The sequence below is a fragment of the Tauraco erythrolophus genome, chromosome 14, assembly GCF_009769465.1.
Source record: "Tauraco erythrolophus isolate bTauEry1 chromosome 14, bTauEry1.pri, whole genome shotgun sequence".
NCBI lineage: Eukaryota > Metazoa > Chordata > Aves > Musophagiformes > Musophagidae > Tauraco > Tauraco erythrolophus.
The window spans coordinates 21,941,395-21,957,248 of NC_141478.1; the positions used below are offsets into that span (position 1 = coordinate 21,941,395).

General features: G+C 48.8%; 1 protein-coding gene across 3 annotated transcripts in view; it reads left to right on the forward strand.

Annotated features, from left to right (window-relative positions):
* The window catches only part of HCN4 (hyperpolarization activated cyclic nucleotide gated potassium channel 4), a 104,230-nt gene that overhangs the window by 56,420 nt on the left and 31,956 nt on the right, over positions 1-15,854 (forward strand). For all 3 annotated transcript variants that reach the window (XM_086620154.1, XM_086620155.1, XM_086620156.1), the window contains exons 3-4: positions 5,376-5,537; positions 14,016-14,234. In XM_086620154.1, the coding sequence (XP_086476280.1) occupies positions 5,376-5,537; positions 14,016-14,234 (381 nt within the window). The remainder of the gene's footprint in view (positions 1-5,375; positions 5,538-14,015; positions 14,235-15,854) is intronic.

The following is a 15,854-nucleotide window of genomic DNA, read 5'->3' on the forward strand; positions in this document are numbered from 1 at the left end:
CGGGGCACTCCAGCCTCCGCCGCCCTCGGCAGACAGACAGACACACTCATGCCACATCGCTTTCAAGGATCTGAGAAGTTCTGGTGGCCTGTTGGTTTGATAGCCACGCCAAGCTGGGTGCCAACATACATCAACATGCCTAATTAACATGTAACTTTGACTTCAGTCCGAGCCCTTGTTCCACTGCCAGAGCCAGGCCCGCGCTTCTCCAAGGTGTCCTTGATTTCTTCCAGCTCGAGTGATCAGGTTAGAGGAATCCTGCTGCAGTACAGAACCAATTGAGGAGTACTGTACAGAGTTATTTGGGGCTGATGAGATTTCGGATTCGTACTGATAGGATCCCGATAGCTGCTTCTGTAGAAGTGGGGTTTCCAAGATGGAGCTCTTATATAACTAGAGATGACTTCGTTGAGGAAAGTTGTGGTCCTCCCACTTTCCCAAGCTGTCCTTTCAGAAAGTGTTGCAAGGTGTCCTTTGGCTAGAAGCACAGAGCCGACTTCGTAACAGGGGTGCTGGAGCCACAGCTTGTTTTGGACAATCAAGAAACAGGGATAGTAGCTCTATCAGACAACACCCTTGGAAAGAGGTGCTTTTAAACATGAATCCGTGCTTTGTCCTTCTCCTCCTCCTCACTCCTTTTTCCAAATCACAGGCAGCAGAAAGCTGGAAAGCACAAGCAGTTCCAGGGGCAGAAGGAGGTGTGATGCTCCTGGGACCCAGCCTGGATTGTGTTACAACAGGGCAAGAAAGCCCTGAGTGTTAATGACGAAAACCAGAGAAGTTCCGATTACCACTCACGTGGTTCCTCTGCTCCTGGACCAGCTATTCTAGAATGTTTCTTCCCCACCTCGCCCTGGCGAGCTAGAGGCTGCTTTAGGGCAGTGCAGCGATGCCTTAGACACTCTCCAGCAAGCTACTGGAGTCAGTATTCCCAGCAACACAGGCACCCATTTACAGTAGGAGCTTCTTCTCAGTGAAAGGTGTTCACACCCCTTCAGTTATTCCCGTGTGCCGCACAGTGAGTGTTTCTTATTTTTCTCTTGCGTGTGAATGCAAATGTATTCCGAGGAGTGGGCATGAGCTGGTAACTCCTGAGACTGACATTTGAAATGGGATTTGCCTCACTTGCATTCAGGTTGAAGATGATTATCTAGGTCTACTTTATGGGCAGCAGAGAGAAACAGGAATTCCTGAGGCACAGTGCATCTCCTTCTCAGGTAGACAAGTGCCACAAACCAGATGTGTCACCCTCTGGGTGTGTGTTTCCATCCAATGACTCTAATGATACAGTCTAGATCTCAAGGCCCAGAGTAGGTGAGCTAAATCCACCCTTGCATAAAGCAGATACTGTCCCTTCCTGTGCGGGAGGTTTGTGTCAGCTCAGTTGTGATCCTTCCCTCTACTCCGTGCTGGGCATGAGAGGGCAATCCCAAATGGCCTCTCTGAGCTCTGCAATGGGAACATCCGTGTGCTACAGGGGCAGATGCACTCTGGTGTTAATACAGAGGCTGGACTCTCCTCCCCTTTGTGCGTCTACACTGGGTCCTATGCTTACAGGTGGGTTACATGATGGGTGGTGACCCAGTGGTGAAGGAAGACCTGTGAACCAAGACATACGTACGCTCTGCACAGAGCTGCCATTTCTCAGCTGCCAGCAAACGTGTGAGTTATTAGTGCATGAGAGGAGGCAGCGGGGCCTAACAGCAGAAGCAAACATTTATTCCTGTTTTTCGGAGGTGCACTGAAGAATTAAGGCTTTCTGCCCTAGCCTGACTAGAATAGATCCCAGTCATCGTATAAGAAGCTCCATATCCATTCACCTTTCCCCTGAACCATCCATTCCCTCAGGCTTTTCACTCTCTGCTTTTAATATATGAAAGGAAGAAAGGCACTTCCTAAATCTGACAGGGTTTCTCCCGGTCCCTGGCTGGAGTTCCCTGGGTTACGGGAGGGCTGGAGCTCTTTGAAAAACACACATAGGTGGGAGAGGAAAAGTCATTAGCGCAGTAAAACCCTGGCGATACAAAAGCCCCGTTCAGAGATCCTTCTGCAAACTGCTGCTCTGGCTTCATTAAAAGCGTAGCCCGTGGCTGTCGCTCAAATAGGCCGGATTCGCTTGGGTTATCTAAATGAGAACGATCATTTCTGCAATGGAAAAAAAAAAGATTAAACCAGTCGGAATTACTCTTTATGAATTATGTGCTCAGCTTTCATACTGACCAATTGAGTCAGTATCGAGGGCTGGGTTTCCTAGAACAGCCTTTCATGCTGGATTTTGGATGTTTTCTTCTTTTCAGCCCAGAAAAATCACTAGAATGGCCTTTCTCACACTAAGAGACACTGTGGACTCCAGCTGCATCTCCGCTGCAGCAGAAATAATGGAGTTTAGAAGCAGTTACCCAAATCATGCATCCTTCTGGTTTCCAGTGTTCTGCTGTGGCTCCCTCCTGGTCTGGATGAGCATGTCAGCATCTCCCAATGCGTATGACCTCGTGGCATCCTGATTAGGTGGGGAAGTGTTAATATCTGGTGTGGAAACAGGCATTCAGATTGGACAACTAGCTCTGGCAACAGAGCGATGAGCCAATTTAGGCAGCTAAACCGACAACCACGATTCCTTTCTTTTATAACAAAAACTTTCTGCCTTTTTAGCTGCTTCAACTGACTCGCTGTGGGATCAGAGGAGGCCGATCCCTGGTACAGGCAAAGATGACAGGTACATACTGCCATGGGTGGTTGGAAGGAGAGCGACCTCCCTTGCCAGGGCAGCAAGGAGCTATATGGACTTAGCCATAGAGTCACATAACACACCTATGGCCATATTCCCTCTCGCCAATACTTCTCTGACAGCCATGTCCCTCGGTAGTCACCTGCCCATCCGGAGGTGATTCCCAGGTGGCTGGGTCACCCACTGCACATGCCTGTCTACCTACACTTTAATAACAATGCAAACTGGAAATTGCTTTGCTATCTTCTATAAACCTGTCTCTGTGCCTTTTGGTCCACTGGCTGGTGCCCCATAAGAAAGTTGTGTTTACAGGTTTATTTTACAGCAGAAGAAAAGACAGTAAATCCTGCTACATCCCTAAGGAAATGATGAGCTTGGATAGGTGTTGCTGCGTGCTCTGCATGGCTCACTTGGAGGCCAGTTTTACAACAGTCACACTCTTACAAGAGGTGTGGTGGCAGGTCAGGAAACAGAACGTGTGACCACACAGGGCTGGAGCAGCAGGGCAGGGCCGAGGTGAAGAGCAGAGCTGCGGAGGGGGCACTCTGTGGGTAATGTAGCAGAGAAGCTGTGGGATGGAGTGAAGGGGCTGTGGCAGGGCTGTTGGGGAAATCCAGGATGAAGAGAGCAGGAGGGGCTGTGGCAGGGTGGGGTAGACAAGCTCTGTGGGAAGCTTCAGGCTGATGTAGCCACATTAGGACAGAGCTAATTGAAATAAACCCTGGAAGGGAGTACCATCCTACAGCTCAGGGTGGAAAAGCAGGAATGGAGATGGGATGCGCAGCCTGATCTGATTCACAGTAGTCTTCTTTGCTCTTCACATTCCTCTGCTTTTTGTTCCCTTCCATTAAATCCAACTAGGACATTGGGTCACCAGATTGCGAGCTGGGCTGCAAAACAGCCAGGCTGCTTGTGCCTTCAAACCATGGGGAGGCCTCCTGAGAAAGCCCAGCTGTGGTAGCTGACAGCAGTGAGTCTCTCTGCTTCATTCACACACAGATGTCCAAATATTTCACTCCTCCTCTACCAGAAACAGCAAGACTGTGTATGGGGAGCAGTGATTAACGTTTCTCCAGACAAGGCTCTTGGGCAGGACACATTGACAGGGCTGGGGCATGGCCTCCATCCATCCCACAAATTGCTGTGGCAACACCACAGCACGTGGGAGAGGATGTGAGATGTGTTCAGAGTCTGTTTTCAGGGTAATGTTGGAGTGAAAGGATGTCCCTCATGGTGGGAGCACAAGCTGTCTCCTCTTTGCATCCCAGCAAGCCAGTTTCATTGGAGAGGCTGTTCTTGGCTACAGCAGTGTGTATTTAACCATCAGATTCTGCAGCTCAGAGGAGAACCTAAGGGAAGCTACACTGAGTCCACTGCTGCATTGATCAGTGTGACCCAACAGCATTGTCTTCTTCTACTCTGGATGTTGCTGGGGTTGTATAGTGTGGACCACACTGGGTGTTTGGCAGGAACTTCAAGATCCAGATCCTATGATGCAGTTGGCTTCTTTAGCTGGAAGCTGACACCCTGTGAGGACTAAGGGTGCCGTCCTTCTTGGGTCCAAACCATTGCTCAGTGACAGGCTGAAGGTCTCCTCTCTTCATGAACTGCGTTGTTGGCAAACAAGGCCAGAAGGTGGGCTCTGTGCTGAGCCACACAGGGCCAGCCATGCTTTCCAGACCCATCTCTCCTCACTGTGGCATGTTGTACAGTAGGGAAAACCAAACCTGGGCAGATAGGTAGTTCAGGATAGCAGTCGCTGGCGTGCCCTGTGTGTCTTGCTGTCACCACAAAGTGGGACATAAAAGAGCCAAACACCTCCAGTGTCCCCATAACACACCACTGGTAAGAAAAAAATAGTGTCAATCAAGTAAGTCTTGACTGCATTCACAGTTTTTATAATAGGGCACCTGGATTTCTCAGTGTCTCCTGTTTATGGCTAATATATGGACAACACGGCCATAGGCTCCCTTTGCTTTAGAGCACTGACTGCAGAAATGTGGTTCCAGTTGCCATTTTACAGGTTTCTGGGCTTCCTTGCTAAAAACTGCTATACAGCTCTGCCATGTTTCTCTTTTCCTTGAACCCCTTCACTTAAGACTGGAAGTGACAGAGGAGCAGAATACGAGAAATACCAGAAAATAGTTGACTCTGATCCTCTTCTAGAAGCTGCTGCTGAGTTCAAGGCCGTTCTTTCTTGCATTTGATACTTGCAGAGACTGCGTCTGATGCCCAGTACGAAGACAGCTTCCACCATGGGTCAGTGCGTGGCATGTACTCAGCAAGAGCAGAAATCAAAGAAGGGCATTGCAGTTAAAAAGATGTAATGATAGAGCTGATTTCTGAGGAGTGGCTGATGTTCCAGAAATATTTGCAACCAAATTATTTTATAAAATGAGTTACAGAGCTTTTAATGTAAATTAGAAGGCGAAATCAAAAGGCAAAGAGGGGTGAATGATTATGGTTTTGTATTTTGTTTTTTAATCTGTTTTTCTGCTGGTTCTGCTTACATCCTGTGACTGACCTGAGCTGGTGCAGCCTTTTCTGTTACTTTAGCAAGGTTCTTGACCCTGATACTGCATCTAATTATGTTGGGTTGGTTGTTTGGGGAGCTGCCATTTAATCTGCTCCCTGTTGGCCTCTGCAGATCTTCCACATGACCTACGATCTGGCCAGTGCAGTGGTGCGGATTGTGAACCTGATTGGGATGATGCTGCTGCTGTGTCACTGGGATGGCTGCCTCCAGTTCCTCGTGCCTATGCTGCAGGACTTCCCTGACGATTGTTGGGTGTCCCTCAACCGCATGGTGGTAAGTGCCTGACGGCCCTCATGGCATCACCATTTCAGCAGCGACCTCCCAGCACTAACATGGTATCCCCCAGTTTCCCATTTCTCCCACCTCCTTTTAGGACTTTCCTCCCCTCTCTAGCAGCAGGCACTTGGAAAGCAACAGAGGCTCCTCGGAGGCAGTTTCTGCAACCAGTCTCAGGGCTGCAGAGCAGGAACCAGCCCCAGCAGATCCTGCTGCGGGCTGCCTGCAGCAGAAGGCAGGAACCAGGTTCCCCCTCCTGGCAGGAGCCAGCAAAGAGCAAGAATGGAAGCGGTTTTCTGCTGGAATCTGGGCATGCTTGAGCCAGAGACAGGAGGCAGGGAGGGTCTTAGAGCCATAGCTGGGTTTGATCCATAATTCCCATTACTGGACCCAAGGAAACTGTTCAGCCTTCTGCTCTGTATCCACTTGAAGGGTTGGTGTGATCACCCACCCTTCTCCCTGGGGAGCTGCACAATATCCCATTAGAGTGGGCCGAAACAGACTCCGCCAAGCTGCGGTTCAGCCTCCCGTCATGGGAACGGTAACCAGACTTCCCAGTAACGTCCCAAGCTGTGCTGCTCACTCTGCTCTTTGCTGTGAGGGAGATTTATACCATATGGTAAATGCACGAGGAGTTCATGGTACCTTTCAACCATCTCACTGAGAATTCAGGATCTTTTATTCAAAGGGACAATGTCCAGTTGATTAAGCAGCAAAAACTGACAAAGCTTAAAAAATTGCCTCTTATTGCAGCTCTTAACCTCCAGATTCCCCCAGCCAGTTTCTTCTTAAAAAAACTAATAATCAGGCACTCGGGCAGAACAGAACAAATGTAAAATGTATAAAAGAACTGCCAACTTCCCATGCCTCCCACATGCGGAGCTGTGGGCACATGCTGCCCATGCCTGAGACGAGTGAGCATCCATGAAAAAGTCGTCTGTTTGGTGTTTATTTATTCATTTCTTCCCTCTGCAATTATCATTCACTTCCTGCTGTTGAAAGGTGCCAGACTGACAGTTCTGGAGACTGGAGCCCTTTATTTATCTACAGCAGAAGAACAACCCATGCAGCAGCTGCCTTCTCTTCCCCCATGCTGCCTTTTTATTATTTATACGGCAGGAGCAATGAAAGATCAGGGCCCCATTGTGCTTGTGCTATTCAGGTTCAAAAGGACATACAGCTCCTCGTCCTGGAGAGCTCAGAGCTGCAGACAGAAATCATCCCCATCCGATGAAGTGACTTGCCCATGGTGCCCTTGCAGGACAGTTTCAGGGCAGCAGATTTGAACCGTGTTTCCTTTATCCAAACATTTGGGTGGAGGCTGCTGTCTGATGGCAACAACTTCTATTTGCTTTTCCCATCCAACCTGGGGGGAGAGGTAAAAGCAGGGTTGCAGAGTTACAAGTGTGAGTTGCACACTCAGCTCTGACACCGCTAGAACTACAACTCAATCTGCAAAGTGACCTGAAGAGTCAGAACAACCAGATCTGCTGGTAACTGGTGTGTGGAAAACCGTCACAGAAGACAATAACTAGCAATGCCAGACACACAGTGAGAGGAAGAATACTCCAGTGGCTGGAACACTGCCTGAAAGTTCTTTTGGGTTCACTTCCCAAGTCTGTTCTGTGTGATCCCAGGCAAGTCAGAGAGTTCTCCCTCTCCAGCTGCTTCTGAGGATAAATAAATACTGTAATGGTATAAGACTAAAACAGTCTGAGAGACCTGGGGTTGTGCTGAGTATGTTGCACAACTGCATGGCACGAGCTAATGCAAATTGGTTCTTGGACACTTTTCACTCAGAGGCAGTAAAGCCAGAAAACCACTTGCAGAGCTGCAAACATATTGGGATCAGAGCCTGATGAGGAGGGAAAGAAACCTAAACTTATATAATCTAGAAAAAGAGTTACCTGGGAGCTTATAAATGGCCATCAAGATAGCTGGGTAGTGAAGGGATAGGGTCTGAAAAGGTGGCAGGAAACAGGACAGAGGAAGAAGAGATTTAGCCTGGGCACCTTTCTTAGGAACCAGACTGAGGAGAGGGGGAAGAACGCATCCCACGGGCAGGAGAGCTCAGCACAGTCTCTGAGAGGGACAGGATTGGAAGTTTCTATCCAGAGCAGATCTTTAGCAGGCAAGAACTCATGCTGCAGGACTTGTCTTCCCAGCCTGGAGAGCCTGTGAAGCTGGGAATTAAATCTGCCTTGTTTGATTTTTTTTTTCTGCTTCTCCTTTGCAGCTAAGTCACCTTCACTTTTTCCACTTAATAAAAGTGAAAAAAAACCACCATTATCTTAGTGACTGTCTCAGAAATGGAGCCTCAGGAAACTGGGGTGAAGAACTGGAGAGGTGGTTATACGCCCCACCATCTGAAGTTCAGATGGCTTCCATTCCAGAAGCTGTACAGGAATATGCCAGCTTCCAAATAGCCTGATTTTGGAGTATTTAACAAAGAGAGTGATTAGTTCTTCTGGAATCAGATAGTTTTTCTCACTGTGAGGTTCTGTCCTCTGATCTCCTGAGAAGATTTCCGGATGTGTCATTGGGATCAGTGGTGGATGTGGATGGCATGATTAGTGCAACAATTTACATATAGTAAGTATTTAGTGAAGTAGTAGGAGAGGCCACTGAGTCAGGAAACAAGAAGAAACTGGTGGTCTAGGCTGTTCTCAGACTTTGATGCCAAGAACTTGATGGTAGTTTCCAGAATGGCTCTGTTTGAGAGCTGTGACGGACAGGGTTTGGAGGTGGGAGGCCAGGATGGCATCTGTCTGTGACAGAGAGTTGGTAGGTTGAATTTTGGGACATTCTCTATTGACCTGGTCACAGCTTTGAGGAGATAAATATACTTGATGCATGACTGCCCTGATTACACACAGGAGCCTGGGGTGGAACCACTGCAGGAATAAAAGGAATCTTCTGAAGCTGCTGCAGCCAAGAGGAGCTGAAAGTGAGGTGCCAAATGCTTTGGAGGCTTTCTGCTTGAGTATGCTGGTGCTGTTCTTCCACCTCTCAGGAGTTTCCCACCTAGCCACTTGGCAGTCCATAAAACCAGCTCTGATTCCGACACAGCAGGAAGAGAAGATTCATCACTTCCCATCTGCTTCCTAAAGGTTTGATCCTCTTCCAGGGGATCCGTGAAGGGTCTGTTGTTGCCAAAATCGTATCAGAGGCTCGATAAATCCCTGGGTCAAATTTGTCTTGGTGTTTTCTACATACTCCATGTTTCATCTTTAGCAATTGTAGGAGTGAGTCTCTGTATGACTTCTTCCTGAACTGGTTATGAAATGGCAGGGAAGGATGGTTCCAGTATTAATTTCTCAGCCCCAGTCTCAGGGGCTTCGGGATTAGCTTCCCTACAGGGCACTTTATTAAAAAGAGAAATGTTAGTGAGTCAGCTGCAGAGCGGCGTGTGTGCAGGCAGCAGCAGCTCCCCAAGACCCTTGCCTGGCAGCTCCTCATCAGAGAAATCTGAGCTCTGCTGGGACCTCAAGCTGCTGCAAACACGTGGCTCGCTCCCTGGGGTATGGTGCTGAACTGATAAACCCTGCAGGGAAGGCAAATATCCCCGTGTCAAATGCAGCGACCTTGCATGGGAAATGCTAATCATCTTCCCTTCTACCAAGAGAAAGAGTAGCTTTCCATTTGAGCTTAGCCCCCCTTCCCTGTTCCCCAAAACACATCGTTGTAGAGTTGCTGGTAGAAAGGAGGAAGAAAAACTGGTGCAGCATGTGTTGTGGAAGACAGAGCAATCCCGCATGGATTTGCTGTGCGATTCCTAACTTCCCCCAAGCCCCTGGTCCAGCAGATCCCTCTCACTCTCACTCAGCAGCCGTATGAAGCTGTGTAGTACATTTTTGTGTTTTGTAAGATCTGTCAGGGAGCAGCAAGAGTAGGGCGGCTCCACAATGGGGTAAGAGCCAGGAGCCCTGGGTGATCCTTGCGTAGGCAATGCCCTCGCCTACTAGGGCATAGTCCTACCAGTCTGAAACAGGGTGGGCAGAGCAGAAATGGTGATAAGAGAGTCCATTGACCATTCCAGTGAAGGCAGGGTGGCAGTCATGTCCAGGGTCTAGCCAGGGAATCCAGTTAGGAGCAGCAAGTGATGGGAGTCAGAGGCAAGGCTGGAAACAAGGCTAAAGCATGTGTTCAGGGCCCGGGGCTGGGCCCAGGTACAGCCAGCTCAGGCAAGGGGTGAGTGCCCAGGCCTGCGCTGGCACTCCAGGAACAATGGGTGCACGGGTGGGAGTCCCAGGCAAGGCGAGTGGTGCGCCCAGAGTCCTGAGAAAATCTCTTCTGTCAGGTGAAGGCCGTGCAAAGCTCTCCTTGGAAATAAGCCCAGAACAGGCAGGTTCTGTCCGATGGGAAGTTTGACCTACCATCTCAATGTCTCGTCCCACTTGCCGGCCCAGCAGTTGCGGTGTTGTCGGGCGAGGGCAGTGATGTTCCGAGGCCTTATTTCGCACCCTGACGTGAGTGGTGCGCAGTAGCAAACCCCGAGTAACAGCTCTGTGGCCAGATAAGATCACTGCTGAGACAGATGTGGGAGTTCACGAGATTGAAATATGCCCTTTCACACCAGACAGCTCCTTAATACTGTGAAATGTTAGTGGTGTAAGTCAGGCATAACATTGTGCCATGGACTGTGCTCCTACCCCAAGAGTTTGCCAGTACTTCTCCGTGACTTTACTTCTCTCTCTCTCTAGTTTTCTCCTGTGAGGGTTCATCCAGGTACACTCACATGTACATCAGACCCAAACACCCTATAAGACACCGTACTGTTTATTTACGTGCTTCTGTAAGGTATTGCAGAACCCAGCGCTGCCTTTGAAGAGTTCCAGGAACGTGTCTCCAGGTATTCAAGATCTGGGCAGAAGCATTGCAGTCCAGACACTAATCCCAGAGAAACCCTTCTAGTACTGCCAGTGTGGATGCTAAAAAGAAGCTAGTCCAAGGAACCACTTCAAAGTCATTTTAACTCCCTTTTGCAAATGCTGTCAGTGCCTGGCACGTGTCTGGGATAACATCCCTCCTGACCATGTTCGGGCACAGCTCTGTAGCTCCATCTTAGCTTGCTTAGAGATTTGATTAACGAGGAGTCATTTTCTTTCTGCAGTTTAAGGCTTCGTTTACCAACCCTGATGGGCCATTTTTGCCACTCCAGTATATGTGGAGTCGTACAACCCCCCCCGCCCCGCCGTGGGGACTGGCATAGTGGTATATTGAGTGTAGGGGTATGGCTCTTACAGAAATGAGCTGTATCAGTGTAAGGCACCATAGTGCTAGTAAACTTGTGTCTACAACACATTTGGAACCTCTACGACTAGTCTGGCATAAAGTACTGCATTCTTGACCTGCCTGCTTATTCTGTGGAAAACAAAAAAGAGTAGTGCAGACCTAAAAACTAAAGATGTACTGAGACCTGTAAGCAAAGAGTCATCACATAGACTGTGCCACGAGGAGCCAGTGCGCTTTACAGACACTCAAAGAGCTCAGAGGTTGTGTCCTAAAGGTAATTGCTCTCAAAGGTTTCCCCCTTCATGGAAGTGCCTCTCTTTCAGCAGTCCTTGATCTCTTCTCCCAGCAGACCACATTGCTCAGGCTGTTTTTTTAAACGCTCCGTGTTTTCCTGCAGCTCTCACCCCTCAGTCTGTCATTACTCAGCGATCTCAGTCTGGCACGAAGCAGGCTGTCCTCCCAGGGAGCCGTGCTGCCGATGGGAATTGGGGTTGTGACTTGTAAGTGTAGAGTTCCCAGGGAGCCACAAATGTTTCTGCGGGCTACGGGGGCTCAGTGATGTTGGATGTTGTAGTTTTGGATGACTAATTCCCACAAAACACTGGCAAGCTTCCTCGTAAACAGCACTCGTGAGCAGCAAGTTGCTGGAAGAATGGCTTTTGAAACTTGAACCTGTCTGATACCCAAATGTTCCTCTTAGGCTCTGATCATTCATGGCCATTAAAGACCTCGGCAGCCAGTTTCCTGAAATATCAAATTCCAGGTCAGCTATTCTTATTCTGTCTCCCCAAATTCCCTTTGGAATTTCAGCTTGGCATTTCTTTTCTCCCTGCTCTCAATTCTGTTGTGAAGATGTGCTGCCCCGTTAAACTACTGCCACACTGAACTCAGGAGGCAGCAGCATTTCTGCAATGTCCAGTGAGAAATGCCTGCATGGGAAAGGAATTCATGTAACACGGAAGGGATGGGACAGGACACCTGCACGACTGCCTCTGCCCTGGTAAAGCTGTGAATGTGCTGCCCACCTTTACAGGTGAGGCACCATTTTAAGCAAAGGTTGGTCAAGTGTGACTGCTCCTGCCTATTGTCTCAGGATGACAACTTCCCTGCTGAGGCAAGGACAAGAGATGGGCTAAAGCTGTAGAGTTTACGGCGTTTGCCATTCTGTAAGTGCAGGGGCCACGTCCTTATGACCGCTGATACTACAGGGCTGTTGGAAAGGGGCTGTGGCTCCCAGAAATGTTAACAGTGAAGGTGCAGGGATGCCTGTGTAAGGTGTGTGAGATGCTTGGTGCCTTCACAGATCAGAAGTGGGTCTGCAAAATGACACAAAAGCCAACTGGTGGAAAAACAGGCCCCCCTCGCTTCTTTGGCCAGGACTCTGAGAACCAGAGCATAGACGTGGGTGAGGCAAAGGAGCAAGGAGATTCACTCCTTCGGTGCTTACACATCAGGCAGCCGCCATGGTCGGATCCTTCCTGCTGCCCTGGACAGGCAGCATTGTACAAAAGCTCTTTGCCTTCATTTGGAGCTGGCTTCCCTTTGGCCTGTGGCTCCTCACACACTGGCAAGCCAACAGAGACACCGATGGCCACATTGTCCCTTGTCTCTCTCTTTGACTCAAGGGTAGTTTTTTCCAGTGCAGGAGGTGAACAGGTTCCTGCTTTGTTAGGGAGGTGAGCTCAGACAGGCTGGCGCCAGCAGGGAACAGTCTCTTCTGGGGCTGTGAATGCGCTGCTGCTTCTGCGTCCGCTTCGCTGTCACTTCTGTTGCTTTGCCTTTCTTGTTGCAGTGTGAATCAGACCTGTCTTGCATAATGTAACCGAATATGGCCAGGGTAACGCTATCGCCAGGCTTTGTCCATGTGCTTATCTCCTAACCGAGCATTAACGCTCTCCAGAGGTTCCAGCTCCTTGCCACAGCTCACAGACAGCACCAGTAGCCTTTGCTTCTGTTTACTACTTACTGAAAAATTTCCATCAACATTAGTGACACTCAGAGAACTGTTTGCAGAGAGGTCATCAGCCATCCACCTGATTGTGATTAGATCCCTCCAAGGTGTCCAGTAAACTCCAGAGCTCCCAGCATTACTGGTCACTGGTGCTGAGGCTGCTGCGTCTCTCCGAACGGGGTTCACCAAAGTATTGCTTGTCTATTTGACAAGCCACAAACCAGACCTTCTCTACAATGACCTTCTCAGTTGCCGTGGTGTGTGTATCTGCACAGCCATATCCATAATGTTAACACGTTCCCAGGAACAGAGAGAAGACTGATGAATGTACAGATTATGTGCTGCGATGGATGTCACTGTAGCTGAGGTATTTTTTCACATACCTTGTAATAGCAGTGTGTGATGACGGTGCATTTACTTGACAAGGTTTTGTGGCAAGGACTTGCTAGCACATAATACCCACAGGAGAGTAAATGTACCTTGAGCTGCTCGGTGAACTCAGGCTAATCAGAATAATCATGAAACCTACCCTGTTTTTTTATCCCTATCCCATGATATAATCGCTGAGGTGCATCTTGTGTTAGTTGCAGTGGGAGAGCGCAGGGTGTCCGAAAGCAGCCCTTGACTTCAGCTGGCTTCTCGCAGGGGTTTATTGCTTCTCTCCAATGAGACCATTTGTAGTTTTCTAAGCTCCCTGGAAAGAGCCCTGCTTCACAATGAGAAGAACTTGCTGTCTGGACATTATCATCTTAATTTTCTGCCCTTCCCATCTCTTCAGGTAATGACCAGAGATCCTGACCATTTCCTAAATTGCTGGGGAGTGATTTTCCCCACTCTAAGATCTTGCTGCTGGCAACCTCGCTCAGGCTCTCTTTTACCAGTCACCAAGTCCATTTCCCAGTGGAGTGATCATTTGCTTCAGTTCCCTCTCCCACGCATGGGTCATTATGAAAATAACCCAATGCATCATCTCAGTTTATCCCAGCTAGCCAGTGTGTCAGACCGTGTGGCTTCCTTTCTGGAAAGTTTTGCTGGAAAGAGGACATGGAATCTGTAAAAGCCAAAGTCAGTTGATGTCAAATGACTACATTTGGGATTTTTTTTCAAATCAGGCGTTCCCAGCACTTCCAAGCCATCAAAGAATTAAATTGCTTGTTTAACATATAGAGGTGCTTTAAACATGGAATTTTGGATCTAATGTTAGGTAGCCTTTTCTGAAATGTGTTCATCTCAGAGAACGTCTTGTCCCACGGCTAAAGCTTTGTCTGTCTGTCTGTCTGTCTCTTTAGAATGACTCCTGGGGGAAGCAGTATTCCTACGCGCTGTTCAAGGCAATGAGTCACATGCTCTGCATCGGGTACGGGCAGCAGGCGCCCGTTGGCATGTCGGATGTGTGGCTGACTATGCTGAGCATGATTGTCGGTGCCACCTGCTATGCCATGTTCATCGGCCATGCCACAGCCCTGATCCAGTCTCTGGACTCCTCACGGCGTCAGTACCAGGAGAAGGTAAGGACTGGGCTTTGCAACCTCTATGCGACCCAGGGGTGGTTTGTGCACTGCATGGAGGAAGCCAGGGCTGTGAGAGGCCGAAGGCACAGTGTTTTTGTTACCACGGCACTTTGCTGGTAATTCATACCCATCCATTCCCTCCAACAGGCCCTCAGGAGGAAACAGATGCAAGATCAGATGAGTAATAGTAGGGCAAGCAGGTGATTTTTGTTGTCCCTGACTGTCTTTTTAGATCAACATTATCGATGTCACTGGTATCTAAAATTGTAAGTCACTTTTTGCTTTCCGAGATCTTGTTTCAAATCTCAAGTGAATGTTTCGGAATGTGTAGCTTTTGTTTAGCAAGTACTTTCTTTAAAAGTGTCCAGATTATTCACTTCAGTGCTCACGAGTGAAACTAGGTAAGAAACCCCAAAGTACGGATCAAAGCTCGGGGGCACTGAGCAGGTTCCCCAGGTAGCTATCGAATTAATTGCACAGTTGTCGAATTGCATAATGTAGGGCACAGACAGAAATGTCACAACTGATCAGCTTACCACTGCAGTGACCGTAACTGGTGGTGAGTTTAAGGTGATGCTGTGAATTTGTAAGATGGGTCAGTCACCGGGATTCAGCCAAAGAGGGGTAGCCCATGGAACTGTGTCAATTCCTTCCCTCTTTCCATCCCTCCAGTATATTGCTCTCCGTACAGTGACATTTTGTTATCTAAAGCAAAGGGGCTGTTGGTGCAATGATACTTTTCCCTCTAGGACATCGACAGGCAAAACTTCTGCCTTCGACTTCTGGTTGAACCAGTAGCCTGCGCCTCCGCAGAACGAGAGCTAATTGAAGGGTGACGTGTAACTGAGGGCAGGGGCCTGAGTGGCCCACGGGTGAGGGAGGGACTTCACCGCAAAGACAGGAGATTGCTGTCAGGCATCAGCAAAAACAACTGCCCTCAGTTAGCAGGGCTGAGGATGCCGTAGGCAAGGAGGTGTTACGGTCAGGATCGTGTGGATACCTTTGGTCTGAAGGTTAAGAAGAGGAAGAATTCGGTGTTAGCCCTATTCTGACCCTGCCTGGTGCAGTTCCATTAGGTGCAAGGGTAGCTGTTGTTCAAGGGGGTAAGGTATGGCTTGCATGCACAGGCTTAAGAAGGGTGAATTTCAAGTTGCTACGTGGGAGGAGGTGGGAGAAAGGATCTGTTAGATGGCGTGGGAACAGGTTTGGGACACGCACATTACAATGCTGGGCCACGGAAAGACCTTGCAGTAGGGCAGAGAGTGACAGCACAGAGGCTGAATCATGCTTGGAGGATAGGGAAGATCTTAAACCACAGCTAGAGCTGGAAGAGGGAAAAAGCCCAGGAGAAGCAATGTGGAGGACTGGGATACAATCAGAACACTGGGCTTTGTATAGAGTTTTACCACTGTGTTACAGATTGCCTGGGCTAACTGAGAGTAAGGTACGCCAAAGAGAAGGACACTGCAGCACTGGGAATGCAAGCTGATCAAATCTGTGTATGCAGAGTATTTATTCAAATGTGTTGGAAGTAGCATAGAAGTCAAGGACTGATTTGCAAATCCAACCACCTGGTCAACCTAGCTGCCGCCAAGTTTACACCTGCAGGACTGGGCA